General features: G+C 39.6%; 1 protein-coding gene and 2 non-coding genes across 3 annotated transcripts in view; 2 read left to right on the forward strand and 1 right to left on the reverse strand.

Moving 5' to 3' along the window:
• LOC126094538 (E3 ubiquitin-protein ligase SH3RF2) overlaps positions 1–17,862 on the forward strand; it is a 204,929-nt gene that overhangs the window by 106,509 nt on the left and 80,558 nt on the right. The window contains exon 11 of the mRNA XM_049908968.1: positions 585–856. Within this exon, the coding sequence (XP_049764925.1) occupies positions 585–856 (272 nt within the window). The remainder of the gene's footprint in view (positions 1–584; positions 857–17,862) is intronic.
• Positions 12,469–12,543, reverse strand: Trnat-ugu (transfer RNA threonine (anticodon UGU)). Its single transcript has one exon. It is a non-coding gene; the product is annotated as a tRNA-Thr (tRNA).
• Positions 12,793–12,867, forward strand: Trnat-ugu (transfer RNA threonine (anticodon UGU)). The gene has a single exon. It is a non-coding gene; the product is annotated as a tRNA-Thr (tRNA).

The raw sequence follows: 17,862 nt of genomic DNA on the forward strand, positions 1-17,862 counted from the left end.
AACACTATCTGTCTACAAATATATTATGTAAAATTTAGTTCTTAAGAACTACACAGGATATTTACTGTATCTACAATATAATATAGTGTTTAATATTATGTAATATTTCATGGAATGACAAACATAAAATTAAATAAACCCCATCCCCAGTCCTCTCAGATATCGAATATGGTATGCCTGTGGTGAGGATGCGGTATGAATTGCAGAGTGCCCAAAAATAAGTGGAATGGATTCCAGTCATGCAGCTGATGTCTGTTGCACTGTAAACATGACAAAGGCTAACAGTACACCTAATATGTCAGTATAGTATCATCGTCAGCTGACGGCTGCAATACATTTCATACTGCTGATGCTGATGCAACATTACTTAATGAAAAGCATATGTCAGCCTGAATATCCAGAAAAGTATCCTGTAGGTATAAGTACATTCTTGTTTCTTTTGTCAAAGATAAAACTTACAGAAGAAAATTACATTCTAGATATTTATTGCATGATGAATGAGAGATAATTGCTAATAAATGAACTGCTCCTGTGTTCACTTTAGGGCACTGCTGTAAGTACAGTGTTTCTCTCTGCCCTTGCAGCTGGCACAAATAGTGCTCTCCACCCGCCTGAGCTGCCGCCACGATCGACAAGCCCAGGGCATCGTGCGAGCAGCTCGAGTGTGGTCGCTTCGTGGCTGACACCTGCGAGTGCTGCCGACACAACGGCATCCAGTGCTGGAAGTGGCAACAGTGCTAACTCCATCATCTCATCAGTTACATCAGCTGCTCACGGTGCTCCCGACGTAACTGCAGTGACGGGCACACCTGTACGCTTTGCTCATGTTTCATCAGCAGCAGCCTCGAGAGATAAGGCGAGTATCTTTCATAGAAATTAATGATGTGGGTATTGCTGCATCCGAATAACAAGGAAAATATTATTTATGGGAATGCAACATGATAGTTCTGGAAAGATCAGCAACTAGTTGTGAATTCACTGTTTTTGTTTTCTACTATATTTGCATTCACACTCAAATTTACTGGTGATTTGTTTCAAACACATTTTCAATTTGAACATTAAGTACTAAACATGTGAATCAACAACAAGTAATTTTTTTAACGGTTCCTGCTGTTTTGCACTTCTCTACAGCCACAGCAACCCTGCAGTAAAGATGTAGGTTATAAATTAGCTTTAAAACTTCCTCCCAGATTAAAACTGTGTGTCGGACCGAGACTCGAACTTGCCTTTTGCGGGCAAGTGCTCTACTATCTGAGCTACCCAAGCAGGACTCATGCGGGCGTCCTTACAGCTTCACTTCTGCCAGCATCTCGTCTCCTACCCTCCAAACTTTACAGAAGCTCTCCTGCGAACCTTGCAGAACTAGCACTGCTGAAAGAAAGGATATTGCGGAGACATGGCTTAGCCACAGCCTGGGAGATGTTTCCAGAACGAGATTTTCATTCTGCAGTGGAGTGTGCGCTGTTATGAAACTTCCTGGCTATAAATTAGCTTTGACGACTTTGGCAACTTGGTTGAGGGGAAATAGATGCATCTCAGAAATGAAATATAGCAACCTGAAGAGAGAAGTTGTGTATCTTCAATAGAACTGAATGATATGGTAATCACAGGGTTCAAAGAGCAAAAAACAAATATTATGATGTAAACCATATTAAAAAAATTAATATGGCAGCTAAGTGCAGTTGGGAAGTAGTCATTAAAATGAAGAATGTTGTGTTGGGCAGTGTGCTCAGCAAGTGGGTGGTCCAGTTGTTTCTTGGCTGCAGGTTTTCAGTGGCCATTCATGCGGACAGACAGCTTGTTGGCTGTCATGCCCATGTAGAGTGCAGCACAGAAATTGCAACTTAGCTTGTACATCAAACGACTGGTTTTACAGGTAGTCCTGCCTCTGATTGGTTTGGTGATGCTTGTAACCGGACTGGAGTAGGTGGTGATGGAAGAATGTATGGGACAGGTCTTGCATATAGGTCTGTTACAGGGATATGAGCCATGAGAAAAGGGTTTGGGAGCAAGTGGTGTGTTGCAAAGGTCAAGGATATTGTGTCGTTTCGGTGTGCGGTGGAATACCACTACAGGAGAGGTGGGAATGGTAGTGGGTAGGACATTTCTCATTTCATGGCATGCTGAGATGTAGTTGAAACCCTGGCAGAGAATGTGATTCAGTTGCTCCATTCCTGTGTGGTACTAATTCATGAGGAGAATGCGCCTTTGTGGCTGGGTGGTGGGACTTTGGGAGGTGGGGATGACTGGAGAGATAAGGCACACAAGATACATTTCTGTACAAAGTTGGGAGGTAATTACGATCTCCAAAGGCACGACAACCAACAAGCTGTCTGTCCACATGAATTGCCACCAACAGACTGTGGCCAGGAAACAGCTGGACCACCCAGTTGCTGAGGATGCTGCCCAACACAACATTCTTCATTTTAATGACTGCTTCACAGATTGCACCGTCTGTATCCTTACTATCAACACCAGCTTTTCTGAATATGGGAACACTCTGTGCAGTATATCCTACACTCCCATACTCCTCCGTGCCTCATCTTTCATTAGTCATTGTCCTACACTCACTTATCCCCTTTCCTGCTCCCACTCTAGCACTACACAGCTCCCTTCATTCCACTGCGCCCCCTACCCGCCCTCTGTCTTAACTTCCTGACTGAACTAAGCTGCCCTATCCTCTTTCCACCTCATCCCTATCTTCCCACTTTCTCTCTCCCCACACCAGCCTCCTCTTTACCGCCAACTTTCAGATTTCTTCTACTGTCTTGCACTGCTGCTCGCACTCTGGCCTCGGGAGCCATAGAATGTGTGTGTGTGTGTGTGTGTGTGTGCGTGCGTGTGTGTGTGTGTGTGTGTTTTGCCTAATTCTGATGAAGGCCTTTTTGGCCAAAAGCTTACTTGTTTGACAGTCTTTTTGTTGTGCCTGTCTGCAACTCAGCATCTCCGCTATATTGTGAGTAGCAGTCTGTCCTTTTTATATTATTTCATATTTATAGTTTTTACATTTGCACTTACATATTCCAAAAATATACAGTTTAGGGGCTAAACCAGGTTAAAGTTCTCTCCAAAATGTGTCATTTTTTAGAATATTTTGTTACGCTAAAGTGTCACAGAAATTTTACTGTCAGTAGGTAAACATCCTACTGTACTTTGCTCCACTGAAATTACGTGTGTACCATTGCCTCAATGTCCACTGTTTTTATCCTTGTGTTTATATTTGGGTTGGATGCACCAAGTTTCCTCAATTTTACCCTGACCTCATACTCCTATTGTGTGCCTGATAAATTGCACACTAAATTCGTATTAAGCTGTTTTAAGACTCATATGCTACAGTTATTCACAAATCACACTTTATCCCACAAATACCATTAGCAAATTATTTGTTACTAAAGGAAGTGGAACATATTTTGGTTGCTCACTTACTCCAGTCATTTGTGAAACTTTAGCTAGGTGGTGCTGTATTCTAGTACACTTTAGCAAGACATCTATAAGTTAATGTTCTTTTTCTGCAATGGATAGAACTGCAGATGCCAGAAACAAGGAAGTATCCTCAACACTATCAAAACATTGAGGCACAACAAGGATATACAGAGGCAGGGATTCAATAGTGAAGGTTAAGCTGCTCTGGTGACTCCCTTTTGTTGTAAGCAGTGGAATGTGAAAATTGTATAGGGATGGGTAGGACACCCTTAAACTGAACAGAGAGTGTCTTTGGGAGAAACATATATTCCATAGAAGAACCCAAAGCTCTGCTCAGCAGAATTAACCTTTATTTCAAGGCACAAAGTTGGGAACAGCTGCTACTTGTTCGAAAAACATCATTTGATACCAACATTTCCGAAAAAAAAAAAAAAAAAAAAAAAGATTCATTATATGAAATCTTGTGAGAAGTATGCAAAATGTGTTCTGATAATTTTTCTGTAATCCATTATCTATATATAGGGTGTCCATTCGTCCCGTTTTTCCCGGGACAGTCCCGTTTTTTACCAAAATGTCCCGCTGCCCCGAAAGTTTTTTTTGGGGATGCTCAAATGTCCCGTTTTTTTATGATTTCGCTTGGCTAGAGTATTTTACGCTACTGGTTGTTTGACTTGCTATTAACTGCACAATTATTTACGCTAGGAAGCGTGTGATGACTTTCAACATATCCCAAACATGTACCGAACTGTCAAAAATTGCAAGTAATTTTAAACGCACTATAGGTTACGAATAACAACGAAGATTCTTCTCTTCTAAATCGATCCACTGAATCCGTCCTTTCGGTCCAGAGATAATCTACACCACAGATACTTGCTCTCTGGCTTTCGTCACCACACTGTTAATGTTTTGCACTGTGCAATCACTGTTTCAGTATGCCAAAACGAAAGTGTAATTTTAGCAGCAATATAAAAAGCGAGTTTCCTTTTATCACTGGTAGTGGAGAAACTGTAGAATGTACATTGTGCAGATCAAAATTTTCTATTGGTCATGGTGGAAGGTTTGACATTGTGAATCACATTAAAACGAAGAAACATCGCATGAGTGGTCGAAGGAAAAGAGCAAATAAATGCGTGAGTGACTACTATGTAAACTTAAAATCAGTAATAGAAATGGATAGGCAGTTGGCAGCACAAGAAGCTACGTTTGCATACCACAGTGCAATGCATAACCATAGCTTTAAGTCAATGGACTGTACTACAGCAGTTGTTAAAAAACTTTTCAATCCTAAATTTACATGTGGACACACAGTGTAATGCAATCATTTCAAATGTTATTGCACCGTATGCAGCTCAGCAGGTCTTTAATGAACTGAAAAGTGCTCGATTCATTTCTGTAATGATTGATATGTCGAATTATCTGGATTTGAAGTTGGTTCCTACCCTTAGCAGGTATTTTCACCCTGAAAATGGCATCACGGTGAAAGTACTCGAATTGATTAATTTAGCTGGAGAAAATTCAGATTTATTTCAGAATTATGTGCTGGAGGTTTTAAAGAAATATGATCTTGAGGGAAAGGTGATTGCAGTTTCTGCAGACAACACTATCACCAATTTTGGTGGTAAGCAGAGGAAAAGAAAAAAACAATTTGCTCTATAAACTGCAACAAAACACAGTGAATAATACAATAGGTGTTGGCTGTCCAGCACATGTGGTGCACAATTCCATACAAAGTGGCTCAGATTGCCTGCCTACCCATCGACTGCCAATTAATAGTAAACAAAATCTACCAGCATTTCCACATATATACAGTAAGGGTTGAATCTCTGAAGTCATTCTGTAAGTTTACTGAAACTGAATACAAAACTGTACTTGGGCATAGCAAGACAAAGTGGCTCTGCTACCAGCATTGGAAAGAATTGTAGAAATATTTCCTGCTTTGAAATCATATTTAATTTCTCTTGATAAGTGTCCTGTTATCCTTAAACAATTCTTTGATAACCGTGTGTCTATTGTTCTTCTACATTTTTTTTGTTATCCAGCTAAACTCTTTCTCCACAACAACTAAATGCATTGAGAAATCACAATAGTGAAAGTTTATCAAGAAATAAACAAATTATTGGGCAAATTACAATGTAGAAAAATCTGAAAGATTTCTCACATCCTTTGTACATGAGACTCTAAGAATGCTGGAAGAAGAGGGTGAAATTACTGTAGAACAATTTCATATTTATGCTGGCATCTTCTATGACTCTTGCATTGAGTATATTAAAGAATGGTGTTTACCATTTCTCACGTCTTTTAAAGCATTTGACTGGGTTAATACTGAAAAGGAGAAGCTACAGTGGAAGGATATTCAGGACTGTTGTGTTTTTGTCAAAAGTATTGTACCAAATTTTCCTGTTGATGAAGACAAACTGTTCGATGAATTTTCATGTGCACAGGACTTTATAAAAAGTGAAGGAGGAGACAAAGAAAGTGATAGTGCAATGTGGTGTAAAATATTTGCTTATTTCAAATGTAAAAACATTAACATGAAGAACATGATTCATTTGGTGGAGTTTTGTCTGGCAATTCCTTGGGGGGGGGGGAACAGAATGAAAGTTGAAACAGTGACGGCCTTGCTCATTGTCAAAACACGCTTTCATGTTGTATAGTGTACTGACTTTTTTTTATACAATTTCAAACGAAAATGCACTTCTTGATAAAGTACATAAAAGTGAAAAGTACGGTGATAGTGTGGCAGAATAATTGTAAAAAGTGATTTGGGATCATCTGAGTGCACGTTGTAAAGGTAAACTTGTATGTGTATTAAATTTAGTCAATACAATATTTATGTCCCGTTTTTTTTCTTCATTGTCCCAGGTTTTTCTCTAATTTATTTTAAATGTCCCCTTTTTCAATGAAAATGAAATGGACACACTATCTATATATCATGTAAATAAGTAAGAATGTGTGTGTGTGTGTGGGGGGGGGGGGGGGGGGGGGGGGGGGGACATCTAGGCTAACATGCATGACAGCAGGCATGTTGCGTGGGTAGTATCACAGTGCATTCGGTGGGCTATTGATGCAGGATGCTGAGCAGAGAGAGGGGAGGAGATGTGGGAGGTAGGTGGAAGATGGAGAAGGGTAGTGGGCAGGCAGAAAACGAAGTTCATTCAGAAGACAGCTGGAAGCACTGTGACATTGTACTAGCCTTAAAGGTCGGGATGGGAATGAGAAGGGTGTGACATGTAAAAATGCTCTACAACTACCTTTTGGTATTTCTTTCCTGTATTTAATTGACTGGGCGTGCTTTAAAAGTATGAAGTTATATTTTGTATATTATTTGTGCTGCTGACGGTTTCAAGTAGGTCACGAGAATGAGCCCAATACTTCCATCAGTGTGTATAGCGATGAAAGATTATGCCACAAGGCTGAATATTACAGGTAAATTTAACATCCTCTCTCAGGTCATGTGGTGTAAAATGACAGAGAATAAGGTGTGTGTGAAATATATCCAACGTACAATGACATGGGCAAAGCTGTGGGTAAAAGGCTAGTACATACATAAAAATGGATGTAAGTGTTTATGTTCTACATCTCCTTCTAAACCACCAGATTGATTTTAACCAAATTTGGTACACACATTATTTATTGTCTGGAAAGTAGTGCTGTGGGGGTAAGAACTCTGCAGTAATAGGGGTAAGAGTAAAAAGGGTTGGTAGCCCCTGACATTTAGGGTGCCCTGGGTAAGTGGTATTGTAATGCTTTCCAGTGGGTATACTTGCAGATGGTTGTGGCTGAGCAGAGAGGGATGAGAGGAGGAGGTGTATAGTGGAAGGGAGTGGATGAGATGGACAGAGAATAAAGGGAGAAGATGGACAGACGGAGAGGTGGGAGGACGAGATGATCGAGGAGAAGAAAGACGGAGTGAAGGGTGTTGAGAGATGGGAAGAGGGAGAGAGGCGGGAGGGGGTGGGGTGTGAGAACTGATGTGGGCAGGTAGTTGAGAATTACGAGAAAGTGCTGAAAAGTAATGCCTCCAAATTTTTTATGTGAATACCTAAATTTAAGTGAAACAAACTTCAATTGTAATGGACCAGGATTTGAACCTGGGTCTTCTGCTTATGAGGCAGTTGCACTGACAAGTCATCTGGATACAGTGGTTATCGCACTTGCATGGACTACCCCAGCACCCATCCCGTCAGACCAAAATTTTCAACTTATCCACCCACTACTGATGTAGTGTCCCTTGCCCATTATCATCCTCATTACTCAGTGCATTTCGTCAATTCCCGTAAGAATTTGAGCTCACTGTGCATATGCGCTGAAAGGATCATTGGCCATCCTCGCCTTAATAGTGTATGTGGTATCTGCTTTTTGCTTTACACGTCTAGTTCTGTTGGACCAAATTGAGGAGGAAATCATCATCGTCATGTAACACGTCAGTACAAGAAATTACAACAGAAAAGTAATAATACATAAAATAAAAGGTGTAAGAATCCTAACTAGATGACAAACTATAAGTTTATATAAATGCAATAAAAAACGTAACACAGAAATTAGTTTAATTTTTCAAGGAATTCCTTGACAGAATAGGAGTGACCCATGAGGAAACTCTTCAGTTTAGATTTGAAAGCATATGGACTACTGCTAAGATGTGACTGTAGGCTTTCCCAGCATAAACTATTGATGAAGGTTTCTCTGGTCTCCAGCTGGGTGGTAGCATTGATATGTCGCGATGCCTCGGGAGGTGTCATACTACCCATCTTCTGGCGAAGTCACTCGCCAGGAGATGGGTAGTATGACAATTCCCGAAACGTCGTGACATATCAATGCTACCACCCGGCTGGAGACCCGAGAAACCTTCATCAGTACTGCTAAGATTTTTGAATTCTTGTGGTATCTTATTGAAAATGAATGCTGCAGAATACTGTACACCTTTCTGCACAAGAGTCAATGCAGATTGGATTTCTGTCTAGTATTAACTGAGTGAAAAGAATATATAGAGAAGTCAGTGTCAGATAGCCAGTCTAATGAACTGGGGCTCACAAGAGGTTCACAAACTAACACCACATGTTGGCCGAACTGCCCATTTCTGAGCCATAAATACCCTTTGAGAATGGAAAGAGTTACCCCAAAATATAATACTGTAGGTCATAAGTGGAATAAATGGATAGGTTAAAGTTAATGGATAGATTAAAGTTAATGAAGTTCAGTGGCAGGAGGAATAATGGTCAGGTGAACATAGGGTTATAAATACAAAATCAAACAGGGGTAATGCTGGAGAAGGTTTAATAATGAATAAAAAAAATTGGAGTGCGGGTAAGCTACTACAAACAGCATAGTGAACACATTATTGTGGCCGTGATAGACACGAAGCCCACACTTACCACAGTAGTACAAGTTTATATGCCAGCTAGCTCTGCAGATGATGAAGAGATTGATGAAATGTGTGATGAGATCGAAGTAAATATTCAGACACTGAAGGGAGATGAAAATTTGGTAGTTATGGGGACTGGAATTCAATAGTAGGAAAAGGAAGAGAAGGAAACATAGTAGGTAAATATGGAATGGGGGTAAGAAATGAAAGAGGAAGCCACCTGGTAGAATTTTCCACATAGCATAACTTAATCATAGCTAACACTTGGTTCAAGAATCATGAGAGAAGGTTGTGTGTACAGAAGAGGCCTGGAGATACTTTAAGGTTTCAGATAGATTATATAAATGATCTAGAGAGAATTTCTGTATGGTGCGAAAAGTGGCAATTTGGCACTAAACAAAGAAAAGTGTGAGTTCACCCACATGGGTACTAAAAGAAATTCGATAAATTTTGGGTATACGATAAATCACACAAATCTAAGGGCTGTCAGTTCGACTAAATACCTAGGAATTACAATTACGAGCAACTTAAATTGCAAAGACCACATAGATAATGTTGTGGGGAAGGCGAAACAAAGACTGCACTTTGTTGGCAGAACACTTAAAAGATGCAACAAACCCACTAAAGAGACAGCCTACATTGCACTTGTCCATCCTCTGCTGGAATATTTCTGCGCAGTGTGGGATCCTTACCAGGTAGGATTGACAGGGGACACCGAAAAGGTGGAAAGAAGGGCAGCTCGTTTCATGTTATTGCGCAATAGGGTGAGAGTGTCACTGATATGATATGCGAGTTGGGGTGGCAGTCACTGAAACAAAGGCGATTTTCTTTGCGGCGAGATCTGTTTACAAAATTTCAGTCACCAACTTTCTTTTCCTAATGCAAAAATATTTTGTTGGCACCCACCTACGTAGGGAGAAATAATCATCATAATAAAATAAGAGAAATCAGAGCTCAAACAAAGAGATTTAGGTGTTCCTTTTTCCCACTCGCCATTCGAGAGTGGAATGGTAGAGTAGTAGTATGAAAATGGTTTGATGAACCCTCTGCTACACTTCAGTGCGAATTGTAGAGTAACCATGTAGATGTAGACAGAGTTTTAGGAACCAGATTTTAAATTGTAAGACATTCCCAGGGGCAGATGTGGACTCTGACCACAATCTATTGGTTATGAACTGTAGATTAAAACTGAAAAAAGTGCAAAAAGGTGGGAATTTAAGGAGATGGGACCTAGATAAACTGACTAAACCAGAGGTTGTACAGAGTTTCAGGGAGAGCATAAGGGAACAATTGACAGGAATGGGGGAAAGAAATATAGTAGAAGAAGAATGGGTAGCTCTGAGGGATGAAGTAGTGAAGGCAGCAGAGGATCAAGTAGGTAAAAAGATGAGGGCTAGTAGAAATCCTTGGGTAACAGAAGAAATATTGAATTTAATTGATGAAAGGAGAAAATATAAAAATGCAGTAAATGAAGCAGTCAAAAAGGAATACAAACGTCTCAAAAATGAGATCGACAGGAAGTGCAAAGTGGCTAAGCAGGGAAGGCTAGAGGACAAATGTAAGGATGTAGAGGCGCATATAGAGGAGCATATCACTAGGGGTAAGATAGATATTGCCTACAGGAAAATTAAAGAGACCTTTGGAGAAAAGAGAACCACTTCTATGAATATCAAGAGCTCAGATGGAATCCCAGTTCTAAGCAAAGAAGGGAAAGCAGAAAGGTGGAAGGAGTATATAGAGGGTCTATACAAGGACGATGTACTTGAGAACAATATTATTGAAATGGAAGAGCAGGAAGATGAAGATGAAATGGGAGCTATGATGCTGTGTGAAGAGTTTGACAGAGCACTGAAAGACCTAAGTCGAAACAAGGCCCCAGGAGTAGACAACATTCCGTTAGAACTACTGACAGCCTTGGGAGAGGCAGCCCAGAAAAAATTCTACCATCTGGTGAACAAGATGTATGAGACAAGTGAAATACCCTCAGACTTGAAGAAGAATATAATAAATACAATCCCAAAGAAAGCAGATGTTGACATATGTGAAAATTACAGAACTATCAGTTTAATAAGTCACTGCTGCAAAATACTAATGCAAATTCTTTACAGATGAATGGAAAAACTGGTAGACACTGACCTCAGGGAAGATCATTTTGGATTCCGTAGAAATATTGGAACATGTGAGGCAGTAGTGACCCTACGACTTATCTTAGAAGAAAGATTAAGGAAAGGCAAACCTATGTTTCTAACATTTGTAGACTTAGAGAAAGCTTTTGACAATGTTGACTGGAATACTCTCTTTAAAATTCTGAAGGTGGCAGGGGTAAAATACAGGGAGCGAAAGGCTATTTACAATTTGTACAGAAACCAGATGGCAGTTATAAGAGTCGAGGGGCATGAAAAGGGAAGCAGTGGTTGGGAAGGGAGTGAGACAGGGTTTTAGCCTGTCCCTGATGTTATTCAATCTGTATATTGAGTAAGCAGTAAAGGAACAAAAGAAAAGTTCGGAGTAGGTATTAAAATCCATGGAGAAGAAATAAAAACTTTGTGGTTCGCCAATGACATTGTAATTCTGTCAGAGACAGCAAAGGACTTGGAAGAGCAGCTGAACGGAATGGACAGTGTCTTGAAAGGAGGATATAAGATGAACATCAACAAAAGCGAGATGAGGATAATGGAATGTAGTCGAATTAAGTTGGGTGATGCTGAGGCAATTAGATTAGGAAATGAGACACTTAAAGTAGTAAAGGAGTTTTGCTATTTGGGGAGCAAAATAACTGATGATGGTCGAAGTAGAGAGGATATAAAATGAAGACTGGCAATGGCAAGGAAAGCGTTTCTGAAGAAGAGAAATTTGTTAACACTGAGTCTAGATTTAAGTGTCAGGAAGTCTTTTCTGAAAGTATTTCTAAGGAATGTAGCCACAAATGGAAGTGAAACTTGGACAATAAATAGTTTGGACAAGAAGAGAATAGAAGCTTTCGAAATGTGGTGCTACAGAAGAATGCTGAAGATTAAATGGGTAGATCATGTAACTAATGAGGAGGTATTGAATAGAATTGGGAGAAGAGAAATTTGTGGCACAACTTGACTAGAAGAAGGGATCGGTTGGTGGGACATGTTCTGAGGCATCAAGGGATCACCAATTTAGTATTGGAGGGCAGTGCAGAGGGTAAAAATTCTAGAGGGAGACAAAGAGATGAATACACTAAGCAGATTCAGAAGGATGTAGGCTGCAGTAGGTACTGGGAGATAAAGAAGCTTGCACAGGATAGAGTAGCATGGAGAGCTGCATCAGACCAGTCTCTGGACTGAAGAGCACAACAACAACAATAATATGTCATAAGTGAATGAAAATAAGCAAAGTAAATTACTTTTCATGTCAAACTACCGCTTACTGTAGGTGCTGTTCTAATAGTAAAAATGGCAGCATTAAGTTGTTTTGACATGTCCTGGCTGTGGTTACAAAGATACTGGTTTCGATCTCTGGTCAATCCTACCGCTTCTGGCTGACATTTATTACTTCTTTCGCCTCTGGCAATTTTTATGATGTGAAAAAACGCCAAGTTGCACCCTGTTTCAGAGTCGTATTATACCATATATAGGTTTGAAATGATAATTAAATGGACACCCTAGCTGCAAACAGGCATTGATGTACTTCATTGGGGACATGTTGAAAATGTGTGCCCCGACCGGGACTCGAACCCGGGATCTCCTGCTTACATGGCAGACGCTCTATCCATCTGAGCCACCGCGGGCACAGAGGATAGTGCGTCTGCAGGGACTTATCCCTTGCACACTCCCCGTGAGATCCACATTCCCAACATGTCCACACCACTACATTCGTAGTGCGCCTAATAGATGTTTGCCCATCATACTCATTACTCGTGGCAGATTAATCTACCAAGTCCCTTACGAGTTCGGGCATAGCGTGTGCGTTTGCACAAGAAGGTGGATCTCACGGGGAGCATGCAAGGGATAAGTCCCTGCAGACGCACTATCCTCTGTGCCCGCGGTGGCTCAGATGGATAGAGCGTCTGCCATGTAAGCAGGAGATCCCAGGTTCGAGTCCCGGTCGGGGCACACATTTTCAACATGTCCCCAATGAAGTACATCAATGCCTGTTTGCAGCTAGGGTGTCCATTTAATTATCATTTCATTTCTAGCAAAGCTGCATGGTCATCCACGGTAACTGTTCTTTCGGGAACAGATACTACCGTCGTATATAGTATATAGGTTTACAACTGGCTGTGCAAGTCATTCCAAAGGATGGAGGAGAGCAATGATATACCACCTTCAGCAGGACCTGCTGCTGCTTCCGTTGTTGTTGTTGTTGTTGTTGTTGTTGTTGTTGTTTGTGTCTTCAGTCCCAAGACTTGTCTGCTGCATATCTCCATGCTAGTCTATCCTGTACGAGCCTCTTCATGTCTGCATAACTATTGCAACCTTCATTCATTTCAGTGTACTTACAGTATTCTAACCATGGTCTCCTCTACAATTTTTACCCTCCAACGCTTCCTTCCATTACGAAATTAACAATTCCCTAAAGCTCCAGGAGTGTCCTATCAACCAGTCTTTTCTATTAGTAAAGTGATGCTGTATACTTATTTTTTCCCCAGTTCGATTCAATGCCATTGCATTTTTCATTTGAACTACCCATATAATCTTCAGCATTCTTCTACAATAGATGTTTCAAAAGCTTCTATTCCCTTCTTGTCTGAACTAATTATTGTCCACGTTTAATTTCTGGACAGGGCTACACTCCAGACAAATACCTTCAGGCAAGGCTTCCTTAAATGTATACACTGTTCAGTCACAGTAATGTGACCACCTGTCAGAAGCCTGAATAATCATCTTTTGTAGCACACGACTCAAAATGTCTATAGTTTGGTGAGTGATCTCCTTTACCCCTAAATTATTTTTATTATGTAGGTCAAATTTAAATGAATGCAAAATATCCAAGATTAGGGATCATTTACAGAGACTTGAATTTTAGCACAGACTTGAATGCAAGATGCTTATATTAGTTTCCACAATGACACTTTGTCTCAAAACCTGGCAGAAAATCCAAAGAAATTCTGGTCATATGTAAAGTATTCTAGTGGTATGATACAATTGATGCCTACTCTACGCGATAGTGATGGAACTACTGTTGACGATAGTCCTGCCAAAGCAGAATTACTAAACACAGCCCTTCGAAATCCCTTCACCAAAGAATATGAAGTAAATATTCCAGAATTCAAATCAAGAGCAGCTGCCAACATGAGTAACTTAGAAGTAGGTATCCTCAGAGCTGTAAAGCAATTTAACTCGTGTAATAAAAGCAAGTCTTCTGGGCCAGACTGTATACCAATTAGATTCCTTTCAGAGTATGCTGATGCAATAGCTCCCTACTTAACTACCATATACAACTGTTTGCTTGATGAAAGATCCGTACCCAAAGACTGGAAAGTTGCTTAAGTCATACAAAAATTCAAGAGAGGTAGTAATATTGTTCTTGTGAAACACAAGTAACTCTGTACACACACACGCAGTGCTGAGTGCTATTGACAAGGGATTTCAAATTGATTCCATATTTCTAGATTTCCTGAAAGCTTTTGACACTGTACCACACAAGCGACTTGTAGTGAAATTGCATGCTTATGGAATATCTTCTCAGTTATATGACTGGATTTGTGATTTCCTGTCAGAGAGATCACTGTTCGTAGTAATTGACGGAAGGTCATGAAGTAAAACAGAAGTGATTTCTGGCATTCATCAAGGTAGTGTTATAGGCCCTCTGCTGTTCCTTGTCTGTATAAATGATTTTGGAGATAATCTGAGCAGCCGTCTTGGGTTGTTTGCAGATGATGCTGTTGTTTATCATCTTGTGGAGTTGTCAGAAGATCAAAACAAATTTCAAAACAATTTAGAAAAGATATCTGTATGTTGTGAAAATTGGCAATTGATGTTAAACAATGAAAAGTGTGAGGTCGTCCACATGATTGCTAAAAGGAATCCGTTAAACTTTGGTTACATGGTAAATCGGCCAAATCTAAAGGCTGTAAATTCCATTAAATACCTAGGAATTACAATTATGAACAATTAAAATTGGAAAGCACACACACAGTGTTTTGGGGAAGGCAAACTAAAGATTGCGTTTTATTGGCAGAACACTTAGAAAATGTAGCAGATCTGCTAAAGAGACTGCCTTCACTACGCTTGTCCATCCTCTTTTGGACTAATGTTGCATAGTTTAGGATTCTTACCATATAAGATTAACAGGGTACATAGAGAAAGTTCAAAGAAGAGCAGCATGTTTATATTATTTGAAATAGAAGAGTGTGTGTCAATGACATGATACAGGATTATACAGGATTCGGGGCAGACGTCATTAAAATGAGGGTGTTTCTTATTGTGATGGAATCTTCTCATTAAATCTCAATCGCCAACTTTCTCCTCCGAATCCAAAAATATTTTGTTGATGCTGACGTACATAGGAAGAAACAATCATCACAATAAATTAAGGGAATCAGAGCTCACACGGAAAGACGTCAGGCACTTCAGTGTGATTTGTGGACTATCCATGTATATGTAGATGTACATTATACCAGCAATTTCCTAACCATATATGTACTTTGACCATTGTCGCTTTTTCATTTTGCCATTTCCTAATCTATTATCCTCTGCATTGTCTGATTTATGTTTTTGTTGATGTTCATCTTACATGCTCCTTTCAAGAGACTGTCCATTCCATAGAGCTGCTCTTACAAGTCCTTTCTTCCCTCTGATGGAACTGCAGTGTCACCAGCAAGCATCAAAGTTTTTATTTCTTTTCCCTGAACTTTAATTCATTCTCCATATTTTTCTTTCGTTTCCTTTAGTGCTTGCTCAATGTACAAACTGAATAACATCATAAACTCTTTCTCACTCTCTTCTCAACCACTGTTTCCATTTCATGCTCTTTCACTCTTATAATCTCTGTTTGTTTTCTGTACAAGTTGTAAATAATATTTCACTCCTTATGTTTTATCCCTGCTACTTCAAAATTTCAGAGCATAGTCCAGTCAGTATTGTCAGAAGCTTTCTCTAAATCTACAAATGCTGTAAATGTGTTTGCTTTTGTTCAACATTCCATCTAGGATAAGTCGTTGGGTCAGTATTGGCTCCCATGTTTACAGAATGTGAGATCATCTTCAACCAGTTTTTTCTATTCTTCTGTAATTTGTGTCAGTATTTTTCATCCATGTCTTATTGTACTGATGGTCTGATAATACATTTGTCAGCCCCTGCCTTCTGTAGAAGTAGAATTATTACAATTTTCGTGAAGTTTACATTTGATGTCCACCCCAAATCCTGTACCATGTCGTCGTCTTGCATACCAGTGGAACCATTTTGTCATAACCAATAAACTATGGTTAGAGAGTGCACATCTACCCCTTGGAAATGTCTTAAAGGTTAAAATCTTGTTTTGAAATATGCTAAACTTCTGAAGGAATATTGTATGCCAGGAATCTTGTTTCCATCTATGTCTTTCAGTGCTTTAAAAATTCTTCTCACATTGTCATATCTAGCATCCCTTCTTCATTTACTTTCTCTTCCATTCCTATAATATTGTTTTAAAGTTCATTTCCTTCCACCTTTGAGCTTTCCCTTTTTTGCTTGGTAATGGCTTTCCATTTGAGGTCTTTGTATTCACACAGCTGCTTCTCTTGTCTCCAAAGTTCTCTTTAATTTCTCAGTAGACAGCATCTATCTTCCCCCTAGCCACACATGCTTCTACAGTGTTGCATTTTTTCCTCTACCAATTCCTACTTGGCCATTTTGCACTGTGTCAGTCTCATTTTTTAGAAATCTATATCCATTTCACCTGCTTCATTTTTATATTGTCTCCTTTCTACAGTTAAATTTAATATCTCCTACATTATCCAGAGATTTCTGCTAGGCCTTGTTGTTTTACCCATGTGATCCTATGCTGCTTTCCATATTTCATCTCTCAAAGCTGCCTGTTCATCTTTACCCCTTTCCCCCTGTATCAGTTCAGTTTTTCCAGTGTTCCCTCTGAAAACCTCAACAGCCTGTGGTTCCTTACATTTAGTCCAGTGTTTCCCGTGTTCCCTCTGAAAACGTCAACAACCTGTGGTTCCTTGCATTTATCCAGGTCTCATGTCCCTAGTATCCTATCTTTTTGTAATTTCTTCAATTTTGATAACAGTTTATAACTAATATGTTAAGATCACTTTGCCTGTGTAACTGTCTTAACAGTTTAAAATCTGATTTTGAAATCTTGTCTTTCCACTATACAATCAATATCAAACCTGCAACTGTCCTCAGGTCTCTTCCATGTCTACAGATATCTTTCATGATTCTTAAACTAAGTGTTAGTGATGATTAAATTATGCTGTGTGCAAAATTCTACCAGGTAGTCTTTCATTTCTCTGCCCCAGTCCATGTTCCCCTAAGATTTTTTCTTCATTTCCTTTTCCTACTGTTAAATTTCAGGCACCAATCACAGTTAAATTTTAATCTCCCTTGCGTATCTGAATAATTTTCTTTATCTCATCGTACTTTTATTCAATCTCTTCATCATGTGTGATGCTAGTAAGTGTATAAACTTTTACTACTGTGGTGAGTGTCAGTTTGTGTCTATCTTGGCTACAATAAAGCATTCACTGTGCTGTTCATAGTAGCTTGCCTACATTCCTGTTTCATTATTATTTATTTGGCCTACTCTTGCATTACCCCTATTTGATTTTGTGTTGATAAACCTGATACTGGGCTGTGTAAAACTCCTGTTCCTCCTGCCACAACACGCAATTAATTCCTGCCATATCTAACTTCAGTCTATCCATTTCTTTTTCCAGTTCTCTAACCTACTTACCCGATTGAGATCCAACACTCCACAATCTGATCTGTAAAGTGCCAGTTTTATCATACAATGCAGGCTTTCTTGGCTAGTAGTAGCATCCTTAGTATTATTGTTTCATGGGCATTAGGCCATAGTCTCTTCCTAATGTTTCATCTTCCAGTGATAGAAACATCATCAGAGGCTATAATGACACTGGGAGCAGTTACAGTCTCAAACAAACTCAGCAAGTG

The sequence above is a fragment of the Schistocerca cancellata genome, chromosome 8 (assembly GCF_023864275.1).
Source record: "Schistocerca cancellata isolate TAMUIC-IGC-003103 chromosome 8, iqSchCanc2.1, whole genome shotgun sequence".
Lineage (NCBI taxonomy): Eukaryota > Metazoa > Arthropoda > Insecta > Orthoptera > Acrididae > Schistocerca > Schistocerca cancellata.